This window comes from Sus scrofa, chromosome 2 (genome assembly GCF_054392235.1).
Source record: "Sus scrofa isolate SSC_HxYL_T2T_F1_AM1 chromosome 2, Sscrofa_HxYL_maternal_Yorkshire_Landrace_v2.0, whole genome shotgun sequence".
NCBI classification, from domain to species: Eukaryota; Metazoa; Chordata; class Mammalia; order Artiodactyla; family Suidae; genus Sus; species Sus scrofa.
This window is the reverse complement of record NC_139384.1, coordinates 60,008,489-60,026,471: the sequence shown is the minus strand read 5'-3', so window position 1 is coordinate 60,026,471 and position 17,983 is coordinate 60,008,489. Positions and strand designations below refer to the sequence as shown.

Sequence of the window (17,983 nt, the reverse complement as noted above, 5' to 3'; positions counted from 1 at the left end):
TAGAAGTTTGAGGGAAAAGAATCAAAGACCTCCTATTTCCCCCCAAAAGAAATGGTTATGTGATTCTGATGAGTATAAGTTTCTTGAAAATGGTGAAAAATTTTTTGCTATTTGATAGTGGAGTAGATGATGTAGGCAGAATTTTGGTATTTGGCAAAGAATCCAGCTTAGATGATTTGGTGAAATATAAGGATTGACGGGACATGTAATGGAACATTTAAATGTAATCCATACATGTACTATCACTTATACACAATAAATAAATAGGATTCTTTATCTGTTCATCTTACTTCCAGAAAAACCTGAAGATTTAACAGATTTTTTTACATCATAAAGAACTTATACCTGATGCTGATTATATATTATATACCTGATACTGATAGACTTTGAGAAAGGAAGTATCATCACTTTCTCTAAGGTACTCAAATACAACTATAACCATGAATCTGTACACATTTTACTTGTAGTCAAATATTTTTTGTCTTTTCATTTTTCACAGTAAAATCTTTGAAGGTTTGTCATTAATTTTTCATACTTCATTATGTCTTTTACATTTTGTTCTTTTTAATCTTACAGCAAAAATACCTAGAACCCTCCTAGCTGCACCCTAGACTCACCATTGACCACCAGCAGCAGTGCCATGTGAAGGGCTCAGGACAGGCTTGAGTTTGGGAAGTGAGTTGCCCTCCAGGACAGACAGTGCTGGACAACTTTGAGGTGAAACCTCAAAAGGAACACACTCACCTGGACAGATGGCTGCAGCCTCTGCAAAGCCCTGTAGCCTGTTCTCCTATAGCCTGCAAGCTAGGGACATGTCTGAATTTTCAAATGGTTAAAAGAAGAGCTGACATACTCCATGAAGATGTGGGTTCAATCTCTCGCCTCAGTGAGTTAAGGATCTGGTGTTGCCTCACGATGTGGCGTAAGATACAGAAGTGGATCCAGTGTTGCCATGGCTGTGGTGTAGGCCTTAGCTCCAAAATGGTCCCTAGCCAGAGAACTTCCATATGCAGCAGGTATGGCCATAAAGAGAAAAAAAAAATGGTTGAAGGAAAAAAAAAAAAACAAGAGTAACATTTTGGGACACATGAAATAAATGAAATTCTGTGATTAGCACTGGTAGTTTTATTGGAATATAGCACGTCCATTTGTTCACAAGTCCAGACTGCCTTCATTTAATAGCAGACCTGAGACATTTTAACAGATACCACATGGCTGGGATGAGGATTTTCTACTTAGCCTTTTATAGAAAAAGTCTGCTGACATCTGCCCTAAACAAACAAAAGAATCAGCTATTTTTGATGAAATGTTTCATTTCAGTTCAGTATTGGTCTCACAGCTGCATTGGATATGGATCTTGTATTTTGCCCACATTTATGAGTGTAAAACTGAGTTCAAAGCATTATGTGTTTTAGGAAGTGCAAATACCTTATAGGGTGACAACAAACTAGCGTAATCTATTTCCTCAGTCACAGGTTAAAAGGAAATCAGATTTTTGTGCTAGAATAAAGCACATGCATGAGCTTGAATGCACACACAAACTCAATGTCAATGTTAGAGGACGCTCTCCACATCAGGAAAGTAGAAAACAAGACACAATATGTTGTGATCCAAAAACTAGCAATAATGATGACAATGGGCTCAGTGTATTCTTCCTGCCACTACAGAGGGTCTACTACTCACCTGATGAGATCCATTTAGTTCCCGCCATCATGGCACTTAACCTGGGCTGCCAGAGGATGGCAAGAGAGATCACTGGCCTACCTGCTCATCTCCTTCCCCTGGTACTGACTGCTTCTAGAAGCATGACAATGTTTGTTCCCCTTCATGACCTTCCTGTGTCCAAACTGTGGAAGCAGAGCCAATGTACCAAAAGTTGGGGGAGCAGTGGGAAGTGGAATGAGTGCACTTGGGGTGGAGATCAGTATGTTGCGGGAGTTAGTGCCTGGTTTTACAGGGTTTTTGGCAATTTTGTTTCGGCCTTGGTGACTAACAGTTTGGCAGATGGATTTTCTAATATTAGAAGGGGTTAGGGTGAAAAAAGTTAACTCTGGGGCCAGAGTTAAAAAAAATAGCAGAAAATGGTGCTTGATGCCCCCCTCCTCTTAATACTATAAGTCTCCACATAAACAGACCATAGTGTCTATCAAGTTAATTATTCATGGGAGAGTGAAGGCCTGGAGAATAATCTTCTAATGGTACAATGTCTCTGAACCACACACCTTCATGCCCAGAGTGTCTGAGATTTATGCATCCCCCAGTGACAGATAAAGAAAGGGTGAGGCCCAGAGACCTCAGGATTCACCAGCAGAATCCTGGCCCTCTGCTTTTCAGAGGCCTGTGAGCAGCCAAGATGTGTGCAGCCCTGAGGCCACATGAGTGCTGGGTGGTATGTGTTTTCAGGACAAGCAGATGTCAGGTGGTCAATGTAGGCTGAGCTGGGAACTCCTGAGCAGTGCCCATCTGGATTTAGAACAGCATCATGAGTGGACAGACTCACTTTCATTCCAGCTACTCAGGGCTCTCCAGCACCAGATGTAAAAGAGAGCGGGTCTGATGGTAGTACATTACCTGGCTTGTGGATCTTGCCCTGCCTACTCATTAGAAACATTTGGGGAGTGTGTATACCCACAGAAATTCTGACTGAGGGGCATGGGGTCAGGGCATGTGAGTGCATCTGTTTGTATTTTCTTAGTCCTTGGCATGATGAGCCCAGTGTGTGGCTATGATGAGAACCACGTACCCCACCTCGAGGGAACTTGCTCTTCGTGGGCTGCTTTGAGAAGCTACCAGTGTCAGGATACTGCCCACTTGCACTTGCCCTGTGCACAGGACATGAGCTGCCTTCCCTCCACCACCACTCCAAGCTCCATGAGGGCAAGATCTAGCTGCTGCTACCTCAATAACACTCCTTGTTGACACATCTTCACATCTGCTGTGCCCTCCCTGACACTCTCTATCATTGAGCACAAGAAGAAGGGGCTGCACGGGCTCAGCTCCCCTGGGATGGGCACAAACTCCAAGGAGCTCTATCATTTCATGTGCCTGGAAAGGTCAAGAGCAACTGCTCAAATGCCTTGCATTAGAGTGAGAAACCTTTAAAGAATAGGCCAACTTCTTATTCTGGAAGTTAGTAAGTACAAACCAAATAAGATAAATAGAGACCAGGAATATAATTTACTAAATTAAAAAAAGAAAAGAATTGGAAGACCTTTATGAACATTACTTTCTAGAAGTGCTACTTTCCATGTTTCTTTGTAATGGGTCAGCTTCCACAATGCTGGGCATCCAGAGGTGACTCCAAATTCATGCCCACTGGGAACCTTAGAATGTGACCTTATCTGGAGATGAGGTCTTTGTAGATATCATCAAGGTAAGGATCTTGAGATGAAATGACTCTGGATTAGGGTGGGCCCTCAATCCAATAACAGATCCTTATAAGAGAAAGCAGAGGGAGATTTGAGACACAGAGACACAGGAGAGGGCCACATGACAATGAGGGCAGAGATTAGGATGATGTGGCCATAAGCCCAGTGATACCTAGAGGCACCATCAGCTAGAAGTGGCAGGGACAATCTTCCCCTAGAGTCTACAGAAGGAGCACAGCCTTCCCATACTGTGATCCTGCAATGCTGGCATCCAGACCTGAGAGAGAGTGCATTCCTACTGTTGTAAGCCCCCTGTTTGTGGTACTTCATCAGGGCAGCCAAAAAGAACTAACACTGCACCTGTGAATTAATTCTTAAAACCATCCAGAACTCATAATATAAGTGGAGTGGTGCAACACGGCAGCATAGGGCTTGTGGGAGCCATCTCAGGAGGGCTGTAGGAAAGGCACTTCAAAATAGCATTTCTACAAGGTTTCTACGAGCCTCTCTGTGCAACGTTCTTTGGGATGCTATTTCAAAGCAGTCTGGAGGTGGCCCGTTGTGAAAAGGTGAGGAGGTAACCCAATTCTCTATTTTCTCCTTGTCTTCCCATGACGGGCTCTCCCAGGGACACACTAAGATGCCCCAAACCAAGAAAAAAGTAGCATCAATGCCTGACTTCAAAAAATATTCTAAAACTAGCATTTTTCTTTTGTTTCTGGATAGAAATGGGGCAGAAAAGCAAAAATGAACACTTTTAAAAATAGGCACAGTGTTTAGTCAAACATGAAAAATGTACTATTTTTGTGTTTGACTAAAAACTGGGCAGTTAAAGAATATTTTGGGTGTTTATAGGATGACTTCAAGGTGTACTAGACTCTTAGCTTTGGTGAGAAAATTACAATACAACCAAAAAGAAAGTGACCTGTCCACCAGAGAAAAATGGAACAAAGTGAAGGTAGTGGGGCCTGTGCTGAGCAGCCCACATAGGAGGCAGGCTCAGGCCTGAATGTAGTCGAGGCAGGAGAAGAGATTTTGCTGATAGTGTTCAGATGGGTAGAGTCAGAAATCAGTATATTTCTTTCATAGAGATTTAAATTATACTTTTATGCTTATCAAGAATGGAGATAAGATGAAAATGCAACTAGTTGTACATTCCCGGAGACCTGGGATTATGACCATGCAAAGTGGTCCCTGCATGCTGGGTGTAGCCACCCTGCTGCAAGGTGAAGAGCTACCCTACTGCTGTGGCCAATTCAATAAAACTCAGCCCATATTTGAAGGCATATGTGCTCCTGACTCCCCAAGCAGTCCAAGAGGACCCTGAGGGGAAGCAGCTCACTTTATTTGCAGGCAGAACTACTCTCCTGTAGCCACCTTCAGCTCCCTACAGGGCAATCCTCTGGTAGCAGCCACAATCTTCCCAGGCTCCACAGCCTTCACAGAATCCCTTCGTCCTGAGGCAGCTATGCACCCCCTGGGGCAGGGCCCTTGGAATAAATTCTTGGGGTCTTCATATTAAGAAAGCATGCAGGGATTGAGAACAATGTACTTTAGAGAAGTGATTCTTGTCAAAAGTGGTCACTTCTGTGCTTTTGTGTCCTTCTAAGTCAGTTTTTTCATTCGTTGATTATGCTTGTCAATGGTTAAGGCTGTCCGGTCCACAGCTGCAGTGATGCCATCCAAGGCCTCATCCTGTCTCTCTAGCTCTGTCTTGGCATCCAAGGCAAGATCCTTTAGCTTCCTCAGGATCTGCAAGAAAGCACAAATGATAGGAGGGGTTGCCTTTCCTTATACTCTCAAAAACAGACAATATTTCATCATTTTTACAATGCTCAAGAAATGGTGTGAGTTAATGGTGATGATGAACACTCTAAGCACAGAACCTGGGTTTGCGTCTCAGCTATGGCACATCCTGGCACTTTTAGCAAGATAGAGCTGTTAGATGATGTATTTGCTCTCTAGCTGTGCTCTAGGCCACAGGCAAGGAGACTGACCACACAGACCTAGGAAGATGTACCCCTAGGGCACTGTTGTTTCCAGACCACAGTTTGCTGTTTTATCAACACTGACAGCCTTGCTAGGAATGTTACCACAACCATGTGGAATTCTTGCAAACAGTAGCAGGGTGGGCTGGCACAGGGCAGAACCAGGGATCTGGAGCCTACAACTCAGATTTGAGTTCCAGCTCTCAGCCAATCACTGTTTTTATTACCTATCTGCACCAGAGTACTAACTGCAGACTAAAGCTGGAAAACCAAAATTTAAAAAGAAAAGCAAAATCCCTTTTTGTCTATATGTTTGAAATATTGCACTTACAAATGCAAAAGGCAGAACAAAACATAGCACAAATAACCCAAGGTGCTGAAACAGTTAACATAACACATAGATGGTCCTGTAAGTGCAGCCCCTGGGTCCAAACATTTGGAGGACACCAAAATGCCATTAAGTCACATGATGCCACCGGGGAGGATAGTGCCCACAAAATGGAGGGCTGTTCTAGCACAGCTAGACCAAGGAAGCTGACTAGGCTAGATGTCAGCCCCTCACCCCCATTTCCATGACTTGTTATAATTCATATAGTTTCATAAACTAAGAGCAGCCATTGTATCATAATTCTATTGAGACTAATTGCATTGTGAAATGTACTTTAACTACATACCAAAAATTTAATATCCTCAAGCTGACAACAGAAATAAATGATTTTAAGAGAAATCTTACTGACAACTACTTGCAATAAATGTTAATACCTCTCTTCTTTTAGGAAAAGTTTCAGATCATTGGTTAGGTCACAAAAAAGGAACTAAAGAATATTAATTATTAAGACAGGCCCTTGGTGTCCCTTTTACTAACTCCCAGTAGAGCAACCTGCTTACAGATCTATTCAAGGTCCTTTATCACATGAGGATGGAAATTAGCAGTGAACAGACTGAGTGACCACTTCAGAGGACTCCAGGCACAATCTATTGATCTAATTATTAATCTATCATGCTCCACACTGAAATCACCGTCACCCCTACAGATCTCACCAAATGACATAGGCAAGAAAGCTCTAGATTCCACAGGTGGCCTGGGACAATCTTGAGCAGTGCTACTACCTAGGAAAGGAGAGTAAACTGCATCCCATGTGGTGTTTCAGAAGGCATGACAGTACTTGTGTGGTCAAATAGAAGCAGCTCTGTGTTTAGAATCAAAAGGAATGCCTGACCACTTGGCCTACCACCTGGCCTCGGAGAATTGCTTTGTCTGATTAACAAGAAACAGAATAAATGCAGGAAGATGGCCAGGAGGATAATAAGATCAACTCCATCCCTAAGAATGGTGAGGCTCAAATGAGATCACAAATGTGAACAAGCTGTGAAAACTATAAAGTGCTATGTAAGGTGCTGACGCCAAGTCTTAAAACACTCAGGCTGAAGGAGCCCAGCAGTGCACCCCTGCTTTCTGGAGGGGAAATGGAGATGAGGCGAGCTGAGGTCATCCATAGTTACACACAAGTTAGTGACAGAGGCAGGATCTACCCCCACACTTCTCTTCAAATAAAGCATCATCACTGGGATCTTCATCATGAGAAAGAAGCATAAATCCTGATTCAAGCTAGCAGTCTCAGACACCGTCTTTTTGCACCCTCTGGGAGCTGGTGGAAACTCCATCAGTTGAGTCACTTGAAAAACTGGAAGGAGCTCTGGAAAGTATACTGTGGGGTCAGTCAGCTCTGGAGGGGATGGGCTGGATGACCTAATACAGGAGGTCTTTTCCATCTCTCATTTCTATGATCTCATACGGCTGAGGCCCAGACAGCATAATAAAAAAAGTCACCACTCACCACCATGTTAGGCAGGTCCTTCTATGCTGTTTTCTCTGGTCAACTATTCCTTCCTCATTACCTCCATTTTAGTATGATAATGAGGCCATTCTACCAGGAACTTGTAAAAAATGTCCCCTAGAAGATTAGCTTATGCCACACACCTGCATCTGATCTGATACCCTCGAGGTATCAGATGAATGATCAGGCAGCACAGATGCTGTGTGACTCTCTTTGCAATCTTGATGTACTTGTCAATCATATCAGAATGTGGTCAAGTTCATTTTCTTTTTCTCTAATAAGATTTTTATTTTTTCTCTTATAGCTGATTTACAATGTTCTGTCAATTTCTGCTGTACAGCAAAGTGACCCAGTTATACATACATACATATGTGTGTGTGTGTATATATATATATATTCTTTTCCTCACATTATCCTCTATCATGTTCCTTCACAAGTGACTACATATAGTTCCCTGTGCTATACAGCAGGATCTCATGGTCAAGTTTATTTTCAGCTGAAATGTCTTTCACGACCACTGTTCTCATATGAGCTGATGGTGGGAGACTGGCTTTCAGCAAGGCAGCCATGGTCCCCTTTAGTGGAGACAGTCAACTCTCTTGTTCTGTTCTGATAATAACAGTGTACATAGAAAATCAGGAAATAAAATTTAGAGAAGAAAATAAAAGTCCTTCAAAATCCAATTAATGCCTGTCAGACAAGCACTGCTGATAATACTGTATGGCCTTGTCATCTTTCTTTCTCACCCCAACTTTCGTACACTTGAAGAGAAAAGTAAAACTGGGGGTTAAATATATGTATATGAAATTTTGTTTTCTGTTTTCTCATACCCCAATTTTCCTAAATAAGGATAGGAGTTATGGGACTCCTGCAATGTGCCTTAACTATTCTCTATTAACCCTTAATCTAACTTTGTTTCACAAACAAGGCCAAGAGGAGTGGGCGACTTGCTTGAGTTCCCAGGGTCCAGCTCCAGTGCAATCCTGAAATGACTACTGCATGGACAACAGATGTCATGGCAATGACTCAGGTCACATCACTGAGACAGAAAGAAATTGCATAAGACCCTTAAAAAAATTGCATAATGGTTCTTACCAGGGATCAGCAGTCCATTCACACACCCAAGTGAAGCCAAGCCCCAGAATCTGCACCAGTTCTTATAGTCCTGAGCTACTATGGCAGGATGTCTAGTATAAGAAGAGCCACCCTTGTAATTTCAAATTTTCTAATACTCAAAATTAGTATTTTTTTAAAAAAAGTAAAAAGCACAATTAATTTTCATAACATATCTTACTTAAATCAATCAACCCCCAAATTATCATTTTAACATGAAGTCAATATAAATAATTATTAATGAGATATTTCATATTATTTTTAAAAAATGAAGTACTAGCAAGCTAGTATGAATGTTATACTATTATACATCTCATCTTGGACCAACTGCAGTTTTTTGTTTTTTGTTTTTGGCCCCACCCATGGTATGTGGAAATTTCCAGGCCAATGATCAAATCTGTACCACAGCAACAATACAAGCCACTGCAGTGACAATGCCAGATCCTTAACCCACTGAGCCACAAGGGAACTCCAGACCAACTGCTTTTTAAGTGCTCGTAGCCACATGTAGCCAGTGGCTACTGTGCCAGGTAGCATAGGACCATATTGCCACACAATAGCTCTTCCATCAAATGCCACTTTGTGTGACTGACCCTGTGTGTCCTACACTTCCATGGCCATCTTTCTCTAGAGCATGAATCAACCGCCTTTTTCTCAGTCTAAAATGAAACATTGGCAAAAGAAAGAACACCTATACTCCTAAGTCTATACTTAATAGGCACATACAACTCTTATTTTGTGAGAAAGAACAGCTTACATGCTTACAAAAATTGAACATTTTACTGAGTGTATAGTTCAAATAAAGGTTGGTTCCTATTGAATTTTATTTGGAAAAAGTTCCACTGAGATGATGGCCTTAAATATAGCACTCATTCTATGCAGCCTGTTGAGACCCTTGGTTGGTCTGCTAAAACTGCACTTGAAATTAATTAATACTTCAAAAATACAAGCAAGATCTTTACAGTTATTAAGTGTGCAAAGAAAATAACTGAGTAAACCTTCAAACCAGTAGTATCTCTGGAATATTGGTCCAGTGTCTTTTTTCATTTAGAAAGGGACTGAAGTAATTAAATGGCATCATGTGCATTCCATATAACATGAGATGGAAAGAATGGAGACTATGAAGTCTGGCCAAACCTTAAAAACAGTTGTTATTTCTGTGGCCCAGGATGACAAGCTGTCTAGTCATCAATGTATGATGCTGCCAGCCTCTGGAAAACCAACTGGCCTCTTATATGAGCCTTCACTGGGCTCTGAGTCAAAAGCTAGGGTCAAAATGGACTCTTCCTCAAGTCTCTCCTCCACTAAAATATAAACTCAGTAGCCAGCCATCTTTCTAGCCACATTAGTACCTACACAGAAATTACCTGATTATGAGTACCTTGAGTTTTATTTTTTCTTTCATTTTTTAAATTTTAATTTTTATTATTATTAAAGTATAGTTGATTAACAATGTTTCTTCAGGTTCTGCTGTACAGAAAAGTGACCCAATCATACACTTTTCCCTGTGCTGTACATACACTAGGGCCCCACTGCCCAATAATTTCAAATATAACAGTTTGCATTCAAAAAACCCCAAAATACCCATCTATCCCACTCCCTCCACTTTCCCCACTAGAAGTCCTATGGAAAACAGTATGGAGGTACCTCAAAAAACTAAATATAGAACTACCATCTGATCCAGTGATCCCACTGCTGGGCACCTATCTGGACAAACCTTTCATTCAAAAAGATACATGCATCCCTATGTTCACTGCAGCACTATTCACAATATTTACAGCATGGAAACAACCTAAATATCCATCAACAGATGAATGGATTAAGAAGATGTGGTACATATATGCAATGGAATATTACTCAGCTATAAAAAAGACAACCTAATGTGATTTGCAGGAGCATGGATGGAACTAGAGATTCTCACACTAAGTGAAGTAAGTCAGAAAGAAAAAGACCAATATCTATGATATCACTTATCTGTGGAGTCTAAAATATGGAACAGGAGTTCCTGTCATGGCGCAGTGGAAACAAATCCGACAGGGTTGTAGGTTCGATCCCTAGCCTTGCTTAGTGGGTTAAGGATTCGGCGTTGCCTTGAGCTATGGTGTAGGTCACAGATGCAGATCGGATCTGGTGTTGATGTGGCTGTGGCATAGGCCTGCAGCTGTAGCTCTGATTCAACTCCTAGCCTGGGAACCTCCATATGCCATGGGTGTGGTCCTAAAAAGCAATAATAATCATAGTAAAATAAAAAATTAAATAAAAATAAAACATGGAACAGATGATCCTATCTAAAAAAAAAAAAGAGATCATGGCCAAAGAGAGTACATTGAGTTTTAAAAGAAATTAACTTTTATAAAATCCAAAGAAACACACAGTGCATACAAGTACAAGCAAGACATAAAAACACACATGCTAGTACCCTCCAGGAACAACATCTTGAGAAAAACCACACACACACACACACACACACACAATCCGTGCTCTTCAGCTCAAGAGTCACAGGTGCTCAACAAAGCCGGTACAGGAGGCTTGGTTCCCCACAGGCAGGATGCTGGACTCACTCACCAGCATTAGTAACTTGGAAGAGGGACAGCAGAGATGACTCAGGCAGGAAGTGGGAGGCACCACATGGTCCCCAGGACACAGCAGAAGTTACTGTCCTCTTTGGAAGAGGAGGACCTGCTTTGGCTACATGCTATGGTGACCTCCATCTCTCCAATGCCACAGACCTCAGAACAGTGGCAGAGACACTGTCTGGGCTGATACAACAGCAGATATGGAGACAGTTTAGCCTTCTAACCATTTCCATGATGTTTATAAAAACAGGAAATATATTATGCAAAAACTGCTCATCCAATAGTGTAGGTTCACTTACCAAAACAGATGTATGCCTCACATCGGCTATCAAAGTGTGAAAGTCTGGGAATCAGAGCCCCCAAGCTCTGCTAGTAGCTGTGCTCCAAGCAGGCCCTGAAGTGTCTAGGCTCGTGCTTTCACTGTGTAACTGCAGCAATGGAAGTATACAGCACACACAAGTATGGGCCTTAACACTTCTAAACCATCAATAACATGCCAGTTGTTGCCTGAATTTATAGTCTGAAAAAATAAAGTTTTTTGCTCACTTCATGGTAAAACTCCAGGTTTTAGAGTATTAGTATATTAAGCACCTAAAATAAGTTTAGTATTAGCTAGACCGTCTGTCCTGATCTTTTTATTATTAAGCTGACCCACTGAAAAACTACATTTTCTTGCAGTGAGAAACTAACAACCATTTAAGAATAGTACTGGGATAAATCAAGCTGTCTGCAATTCTACCAGTTGAGGCCATTAATATGCTATGGAGAAGGTAAAGAGGGAAAAATTGGCTTCCTCTCAACCAAAGCTCTGGAGGTTGTAAAGAATATTCTAGGCTACAAACTGTCATATTTAGCATTCACAGACCACCCCCACAACCCACCCTGTCTCCTCTGTTACATTCCTTGAGGCCCTGAAGGTGATCTGTGGATGAACAGGGGCAGCACAGGGTTTTTTTTTAAAGGAGTCCTCTTATGGTGCTCCCCTCCTCATGATACCCTCTCAGTCAACGGAAAGAGGAGCTAAGCACAAACCTGCCTTATGCACCAGGGTTGTGTCGGTATAGCAAGACTCTGAGAGCTTAGACTTCAAGGATCTGTCAGCCCTAATTTGAATCTGATAACTGGCCTCTAGTTACAAATGGTCCTGATGGCACAAGATGGCCCCTCTTACTCAAGGTCTGGACAGGGAAAGCACAAGGGAGTACCTCCTGGACTAGAGAGGGGTCCTGGGAACCAACCTGCTATCAGACCATAAGCAGAGCTTCCCATGGTGAGAGCAATGGAATTCCCACCCAAGTGAAGTGCTCAATAAACCGAAGGTTCATCTTATATGTGGAAGTAAATGCCTCAGTGGGGACATTCTCATAATATGAAACAAACAAAAGAATGCATGGAGTATGGGGCTCTTCAGAGTTGACTGGGTCACATCCAGTTGGGGTCCTACTGATAGATTTATATAGAACTCGCTATGTGCCAGAACTCTGCTCCATACAGTACAGAGCTCATCTTATCCTTACTTCATCCCCAAGCAATCTTTGAGGAAGGACCTTGTTCTGTAAAATGTGACAGTAACACTTTTCCAAAAAAATGTGCAGCTTGCTGAAGGCCATATGGCTAACATGGCTATTGCCCAACAGAAGCCATGTTTCCAAGAACCAGTCCCCAACCCTCATGCTGCAAATGAGATAATCAGACCTATTCTGCTCAAGGTCATATAGCCTCCCCAACATTATGTTCATGCATTCAGTCCAATTTCACACTTAAAAATTGCACAAAACTGACTTCCTATTCTGAACAAAAAACCACCTAATACCTGTTAACTATTTTTAAAACTTAATAAAAAGATGTCAGTAATGGATAAAACATCCAGATAGATCAGTAAGGAAAGAGAAGACTTGAACAACACTATAGACCAGCTGCACCCAACAGACATACATGGAATACTCCACCTCAATCAGTAGAATACAAATTCTTTTCAAGTACACATGGGAAAACCTCCAGGAAAGACCATCTAGTAGACCACAAAACAAGCTTTAAACTTAAGATTAAGGTAATAGAAAGTACCTTTTCTGGTCACAGTGGAAAGACACTGGAAATCTGGACAGCTAAAAAAATTCACAGATATGTAGAAATCAAACAACACACTCTTCAACAACCAGTGGGTCAAAGAGGGAAATTAATAAATTCACTGAGACAAATGAAAACAAAAACACAACATACTAAAATACCAGCAAGCTGAATCCAAGTAGGATTTATCTCAGAATACAAGGGTAGTTCAGCACTGGAAAATCAATTAATGTAATATACTACATTAGAACAAAGAGGATAAACCCCACATAATCAACTCAATTGACTCAACTGATAAAGAAATGGCAATGACAAAACCCAACATCCTTTCATGATAAAAACTCAGAAAACTAGGAAAGAAAAGAACTTGAACATGATAAAAGGCACTTGTGAAAAATTCAGCTAATAGCATACAGAACGAAGAAAGATGGAAAGCTTTCTTCCTAAGATCAGGGAAAGACAAGAATGCCTACTTTCATCACTGCTACACAGTACTGCTATGCACTGGAAGTCCTAAATAAAGCAATAAGTGAAGAAAAAGAAACAAAAGGCATTCAAATTGGAAAGGAAGAAGAAAAATTATCTCTATTTGACCTGATCCTATATATAGAATATCCTGAAGAATCTACAAGAAAACTTAGAGAACTAATTAACGAATTTAACAGTTATAGGATACAAGATCGAAAATCTTCTGTTTCTATACAGCAGCAATGAAGAATCAGAAAATGAAATTTAGAAATAATCCCACTTATAATAGCACTCCCAAAAATAAAAATAGATTTAACCAAGGAGGTGAATGACTAAAAATTATAAATCACGATGAAATAAATAAAAGACCTCCTGTGTTCCTGGACTGGAAGAGTTAAAAATGACAAGAGGCCAATACCCCTCAAAGTGACATGCAGATTCAACACAATCTGTATAAATTCCCAAAACTTTCCTCCCCCACCCCAAAATGGAAAAGCTGATTCTCAAATTCATATAGAATTGCAAGGGGCTCTGAATAGTCAAAACAATCTGAAAAAGAAGAAAGAAACTGAGAAACTCACAATTTCTAATTTCAAACCTGACTCAAAACTACAATAACAAAAACAGTATGGCACTGGCATAAGAACAGACATATATAGACTAATGGAATAGAATAGAGTCTTCAGATAAACTCATATATCTATGGCTAACAGATTTTTGGTAAGTGTGCGGAGTCTATTATATGGAGAAAGAATAGTCTGTTCAGTAAGTGGTGGTAGACAACTGGACATCCACATGCAACAGAATTAAGTTGGACTCTTTCCCTACTTCATATACAAAAATACAAAAATTAACTCAAAATGGATCAATGACTTTTAGAAGAAAACATAAAGGTAAAACTTCACGACCTTGGATTTGGCAATGAATTCTCAGATATGACACCAAAAGCACAAGCAAAAGAAAAAGAGATAAATTACATTTCATCAGAATTCCAAACTTCTGTATATCTATTGCGTTATAAAGAATTTGATTGGCCTTTGTCTTTGGCTCCTGGGAGAGACAGTCTGAATCTTCGGAATTTTTCAAGTAACTTGTTACTGATGAGTCCCTGGGACAACATCTGGTTTATACTAATGAAGTAACTCATGGTAGACTTCTAGATAGTTTCAGGATGGAAGCTGGCTATGCTGGAAAGACCAACTATGTGATTAGAGAGTAGAAACTTTGACCTCAGGGGAGGGAAAGGAGGAAACTGGTGACCAAGTTCAGTCACATGACCAATGGATCCAGCAATCATTCCTACTAGATGAAACAATAAAAACTCTGGACACCCAAGGCTCAGTGGAAGCTACCTCATTGGTAAAATGTTAATGTGCCAGGAGGTAGATGGGCCAATCCTCTGGGAGAGAGCACAGAAGCTCTGCAACTGGGACCCACACAGACTTCACCCTGTATGTCTTTTCATTTGGTTATCCCTGATTTGTATACTTTGTAACCATAACTAGAGTGCTTTCCTGAATTCTGTGAGTTGCTCTGATGAATTATCAAACCTGAAAGGGGTCTTGGGAACACCCCAAGATTTGTAACTAGTTGGTCAGAACTGCAAGTGTCTTGGGGACCCCGCTGAGGCTGGCATCTCAAGGAGGAGCAGGCACACAGGGGACTAGGACCTTTAACTTGATGGGTATGCACTAACAATGAGTAGTAGTTAGTGCCAGAACTGAAGTGCATTATACCAGTTAGGTGTTAGTGTTCAAACTGCATTAAAGGACATCGGGAAAGTCAAAAGACAACCTACAAATGGGACAATCATTTGCAAATCAGATCTGATAAAGGCTTAATATCTAGAATATATAAGGAACTCCTACAACTTAACAAACAAAAACACAAACCACACAACTAATAAATGGGAAAAGAACTCTTATAGACATTTCTCCAAAGATGTACAGATGTCTAAGAAGCACATGAAAAGATGCTCAACATCATCAGCCATCAGGGAACTGCAAACAAAAACCACAAGGAGATACCACCTTATATCCACCAGGATAACTAGAACAATTTTTCAAAAAAGAAAATGTGTTGGCAAGGATATAAAAAAACCACAATCCTCATACACTGCTGGTAAGAATTTAAAATGGTGTAGCAGCTTATTAAAAAGATGGACATAAGAGTTATCCTATAATTGAGTAATTCCACTCTTAGGTATGTCCAAAAGAACTGAAAGCAGTAAGTCAAATATTGGTACATGAATGTGCATACAATATTCACAACAGTCAAAAGGTAAAAATAACCCGTGTCTACCAATAATGAAGAGATAAAAACGTTTTATACATATAATAGAATACTATTCACTTATAAAAAGGAAAAAAGTACTGCTTCATGTTACAAGATGGATCAGCCTTGAAAACATTATGCTAAGTGATAAGAGCTAGACACAAAAGGATTATACTTACAGGAGGTCCCTAGAACAGGCAAATAAATAGAGACAGAAGATTAGCAGTTACCAGGGATGGGGGATGGCAGAACGTGGAGTTACTGCTTCATGGAAATACAGTTTCTATTTCGGGTGATAAAAGAGCTTTGGAAATAGATAGTGGCAATAGTTGCACAACATTTGAATGTAATTAATGCTCCTGAATTTTATACTTAAAATAGTTAAAATGGCAAATTTTCATTATATATATTTTACCACAATAAAAAACAAGTCTATTCTCCTTGGCCATGATCTGCTTATGTTTTTTCAGATTGGATTAACTGTACCATATTTTAGGTTCCATAAGTAAGTGATATCATATGGTATTTGTCTTTTTCTTTCTGGCTTACTTCACTTAGTATGAGAATTCTCTAGTTCCATCCATGTTGCTGCAAATGGCATTAGTTTGTCTTTTTTCACAGCTGAGTAATATTCCACTGTATATATTTACCATGTTGTCTTAACCCATTAATCTGTTGATGGACATGTAGGTTGTTTCCATGCCTTGGCTACTGTCAATAGTGCTATGATGAACATACAGGTGCACGTATCCTTTTGAAATGAAAGTTTTGTCTGGATATATACCCAGGAGTGGGACTGCTGGATCATATGGCAGTTCTATATTTAGTTTTCTAAGGTACCTCTATACTGTTTTCCATAGTGGTTGTACCAATTTACATTCCCACCAACAGTGTAGGAGGGTTCCCTTTTCTCCACACCCTCTCCAGCATTTATTTGTAGACTTGTTAATGATGGCCATTCTGACTGGCATGAGGTGTTGCATCTCTCTAATAATTAGTGATGCTGAGCATTTTTTCATATGCCTGTTGGCCATTCGTATGTCTTCTTTTGAGAAATGTCTATTTAGGTCCTATGGCCATTTTTTTTTTTTTTGGTTTTTTTTTTGCTATTTCTTTGGGCCACTCCCATGGCATATGGAGGTTCCCAGGCTAGGGGTCTAATCGGAGCCGTAGCCACCAGCCTACACCAGAGCCACAGCAATGCGGGATCTGAGCCGCGTCTACAACCTACACCACAGCTCATGGCAATGCCAGATCCTTAACCCAATGAGCAAGGGCAGGGACTGAACCTGCAACCTCATGGTTCCTAGTCAGATTCGTTAACCACTGCACCACAACGGGAACTCCTGATTGGGTTTTTATTCTGGTGTTGAGTTGCATGAGTTCTTTGTATATTTTGGAGATTAGGTAGGCTCTTGTCTGTTGCATCACTGGCAAAGATTTTCTCCCATTCTATAGGTTGTCTTTTCATTTTTTTAATGGTTTCCTTTGCTGTGACAAAGCTTCTGAGTTTAATTAGGTCTCATTGGTTTATTTGTGTCTTTATTGTCATTATTCTAGGAGATGGATCAAACAAGAAATAGCTGTGATTTATGTCAAAGAGTGTTCTGCCTATGTTATCCTCTAGGGGTTTTATAGTATCTGGACTTATATTGAAGTCTTTAATCCATTTGGAGTTTATTGGTGTACGGTGTTAGGTAGTGTTCCACTTCCATTCTTTCCAGTTTTCCCAGCACCATTTATTGAAGACACTATCTTTCTTCCATTGTATGTTCTTTCCTCCTTTGTCATAGATTAGTTGACCACAGATGCTTGGGTTTATTTCTGGGCTTTTTATCCTGTTCCACTGATCTATATTTGTTTTTGTGCCGGTACCATATTGTTTTGATGACTGTAGCTTTGTAGTATTGTCTAAAGTCAGGAAGCCTGATTCCTCCATTTTCGTTTTTCTTTTCAATATTGCTTTGAATATTTGAGTTCTTCTGTGTTTCCATACAAATTTTAAAATATTCTGTTCTAGTTCTGTGAAGAATATCCTTGGTAATTTGATAGAGATTGCACTGAATCTGTACATTGTCCTTAGGCAGTATTGTCATTTTGACAATATTAATTCTTCCAATCCAAGAGCATGGTTTATCTTTCCACCTGTTTGTTGTCTTTGGTTTCTTTCATCAACATCTTATAGTTTTCAGGGTATAGGTTTTTGTCTCTTTAGCTAAGTTTATTCCTAGGTATTTTTCTTTTTGATGTGATTATAAATGGGATGGTTTCTCTGATTTCTCTGATTGCTC

At 40.3% G+C, this 17,983-nt stretch overlaps 1 protein-coding gene across 7 annotated transcripts in view; it reads right to left on the bottom strand.

Annotated features, from left to right (window-relative positions):
* Positions 1-1,105: 1,105 nt before the first annotated feature.
* Positions 1,106-17,983, bottom strand: part of SNAP47 (synaptosome associated protein 47) — a 110,228-nt gene continuing 93,350 nt past the window's right edge. For all 7 annotated transcript variants that reach the window (XM_085012081.1, XM_085012084.1, XM_085012082.1 and 4 more), the window contains one exon: positions 1,106-5,120. In XM_085012081.1, coding sequence (XP_084868207.1) covers positions 4,974-5,120 — 147 coding nt within the window. In that variant the 3' untranslated portion in view covers positions 1,106-4,973. The remainder of the gene's footprint in view (positions 5,121-17,983) is intronic.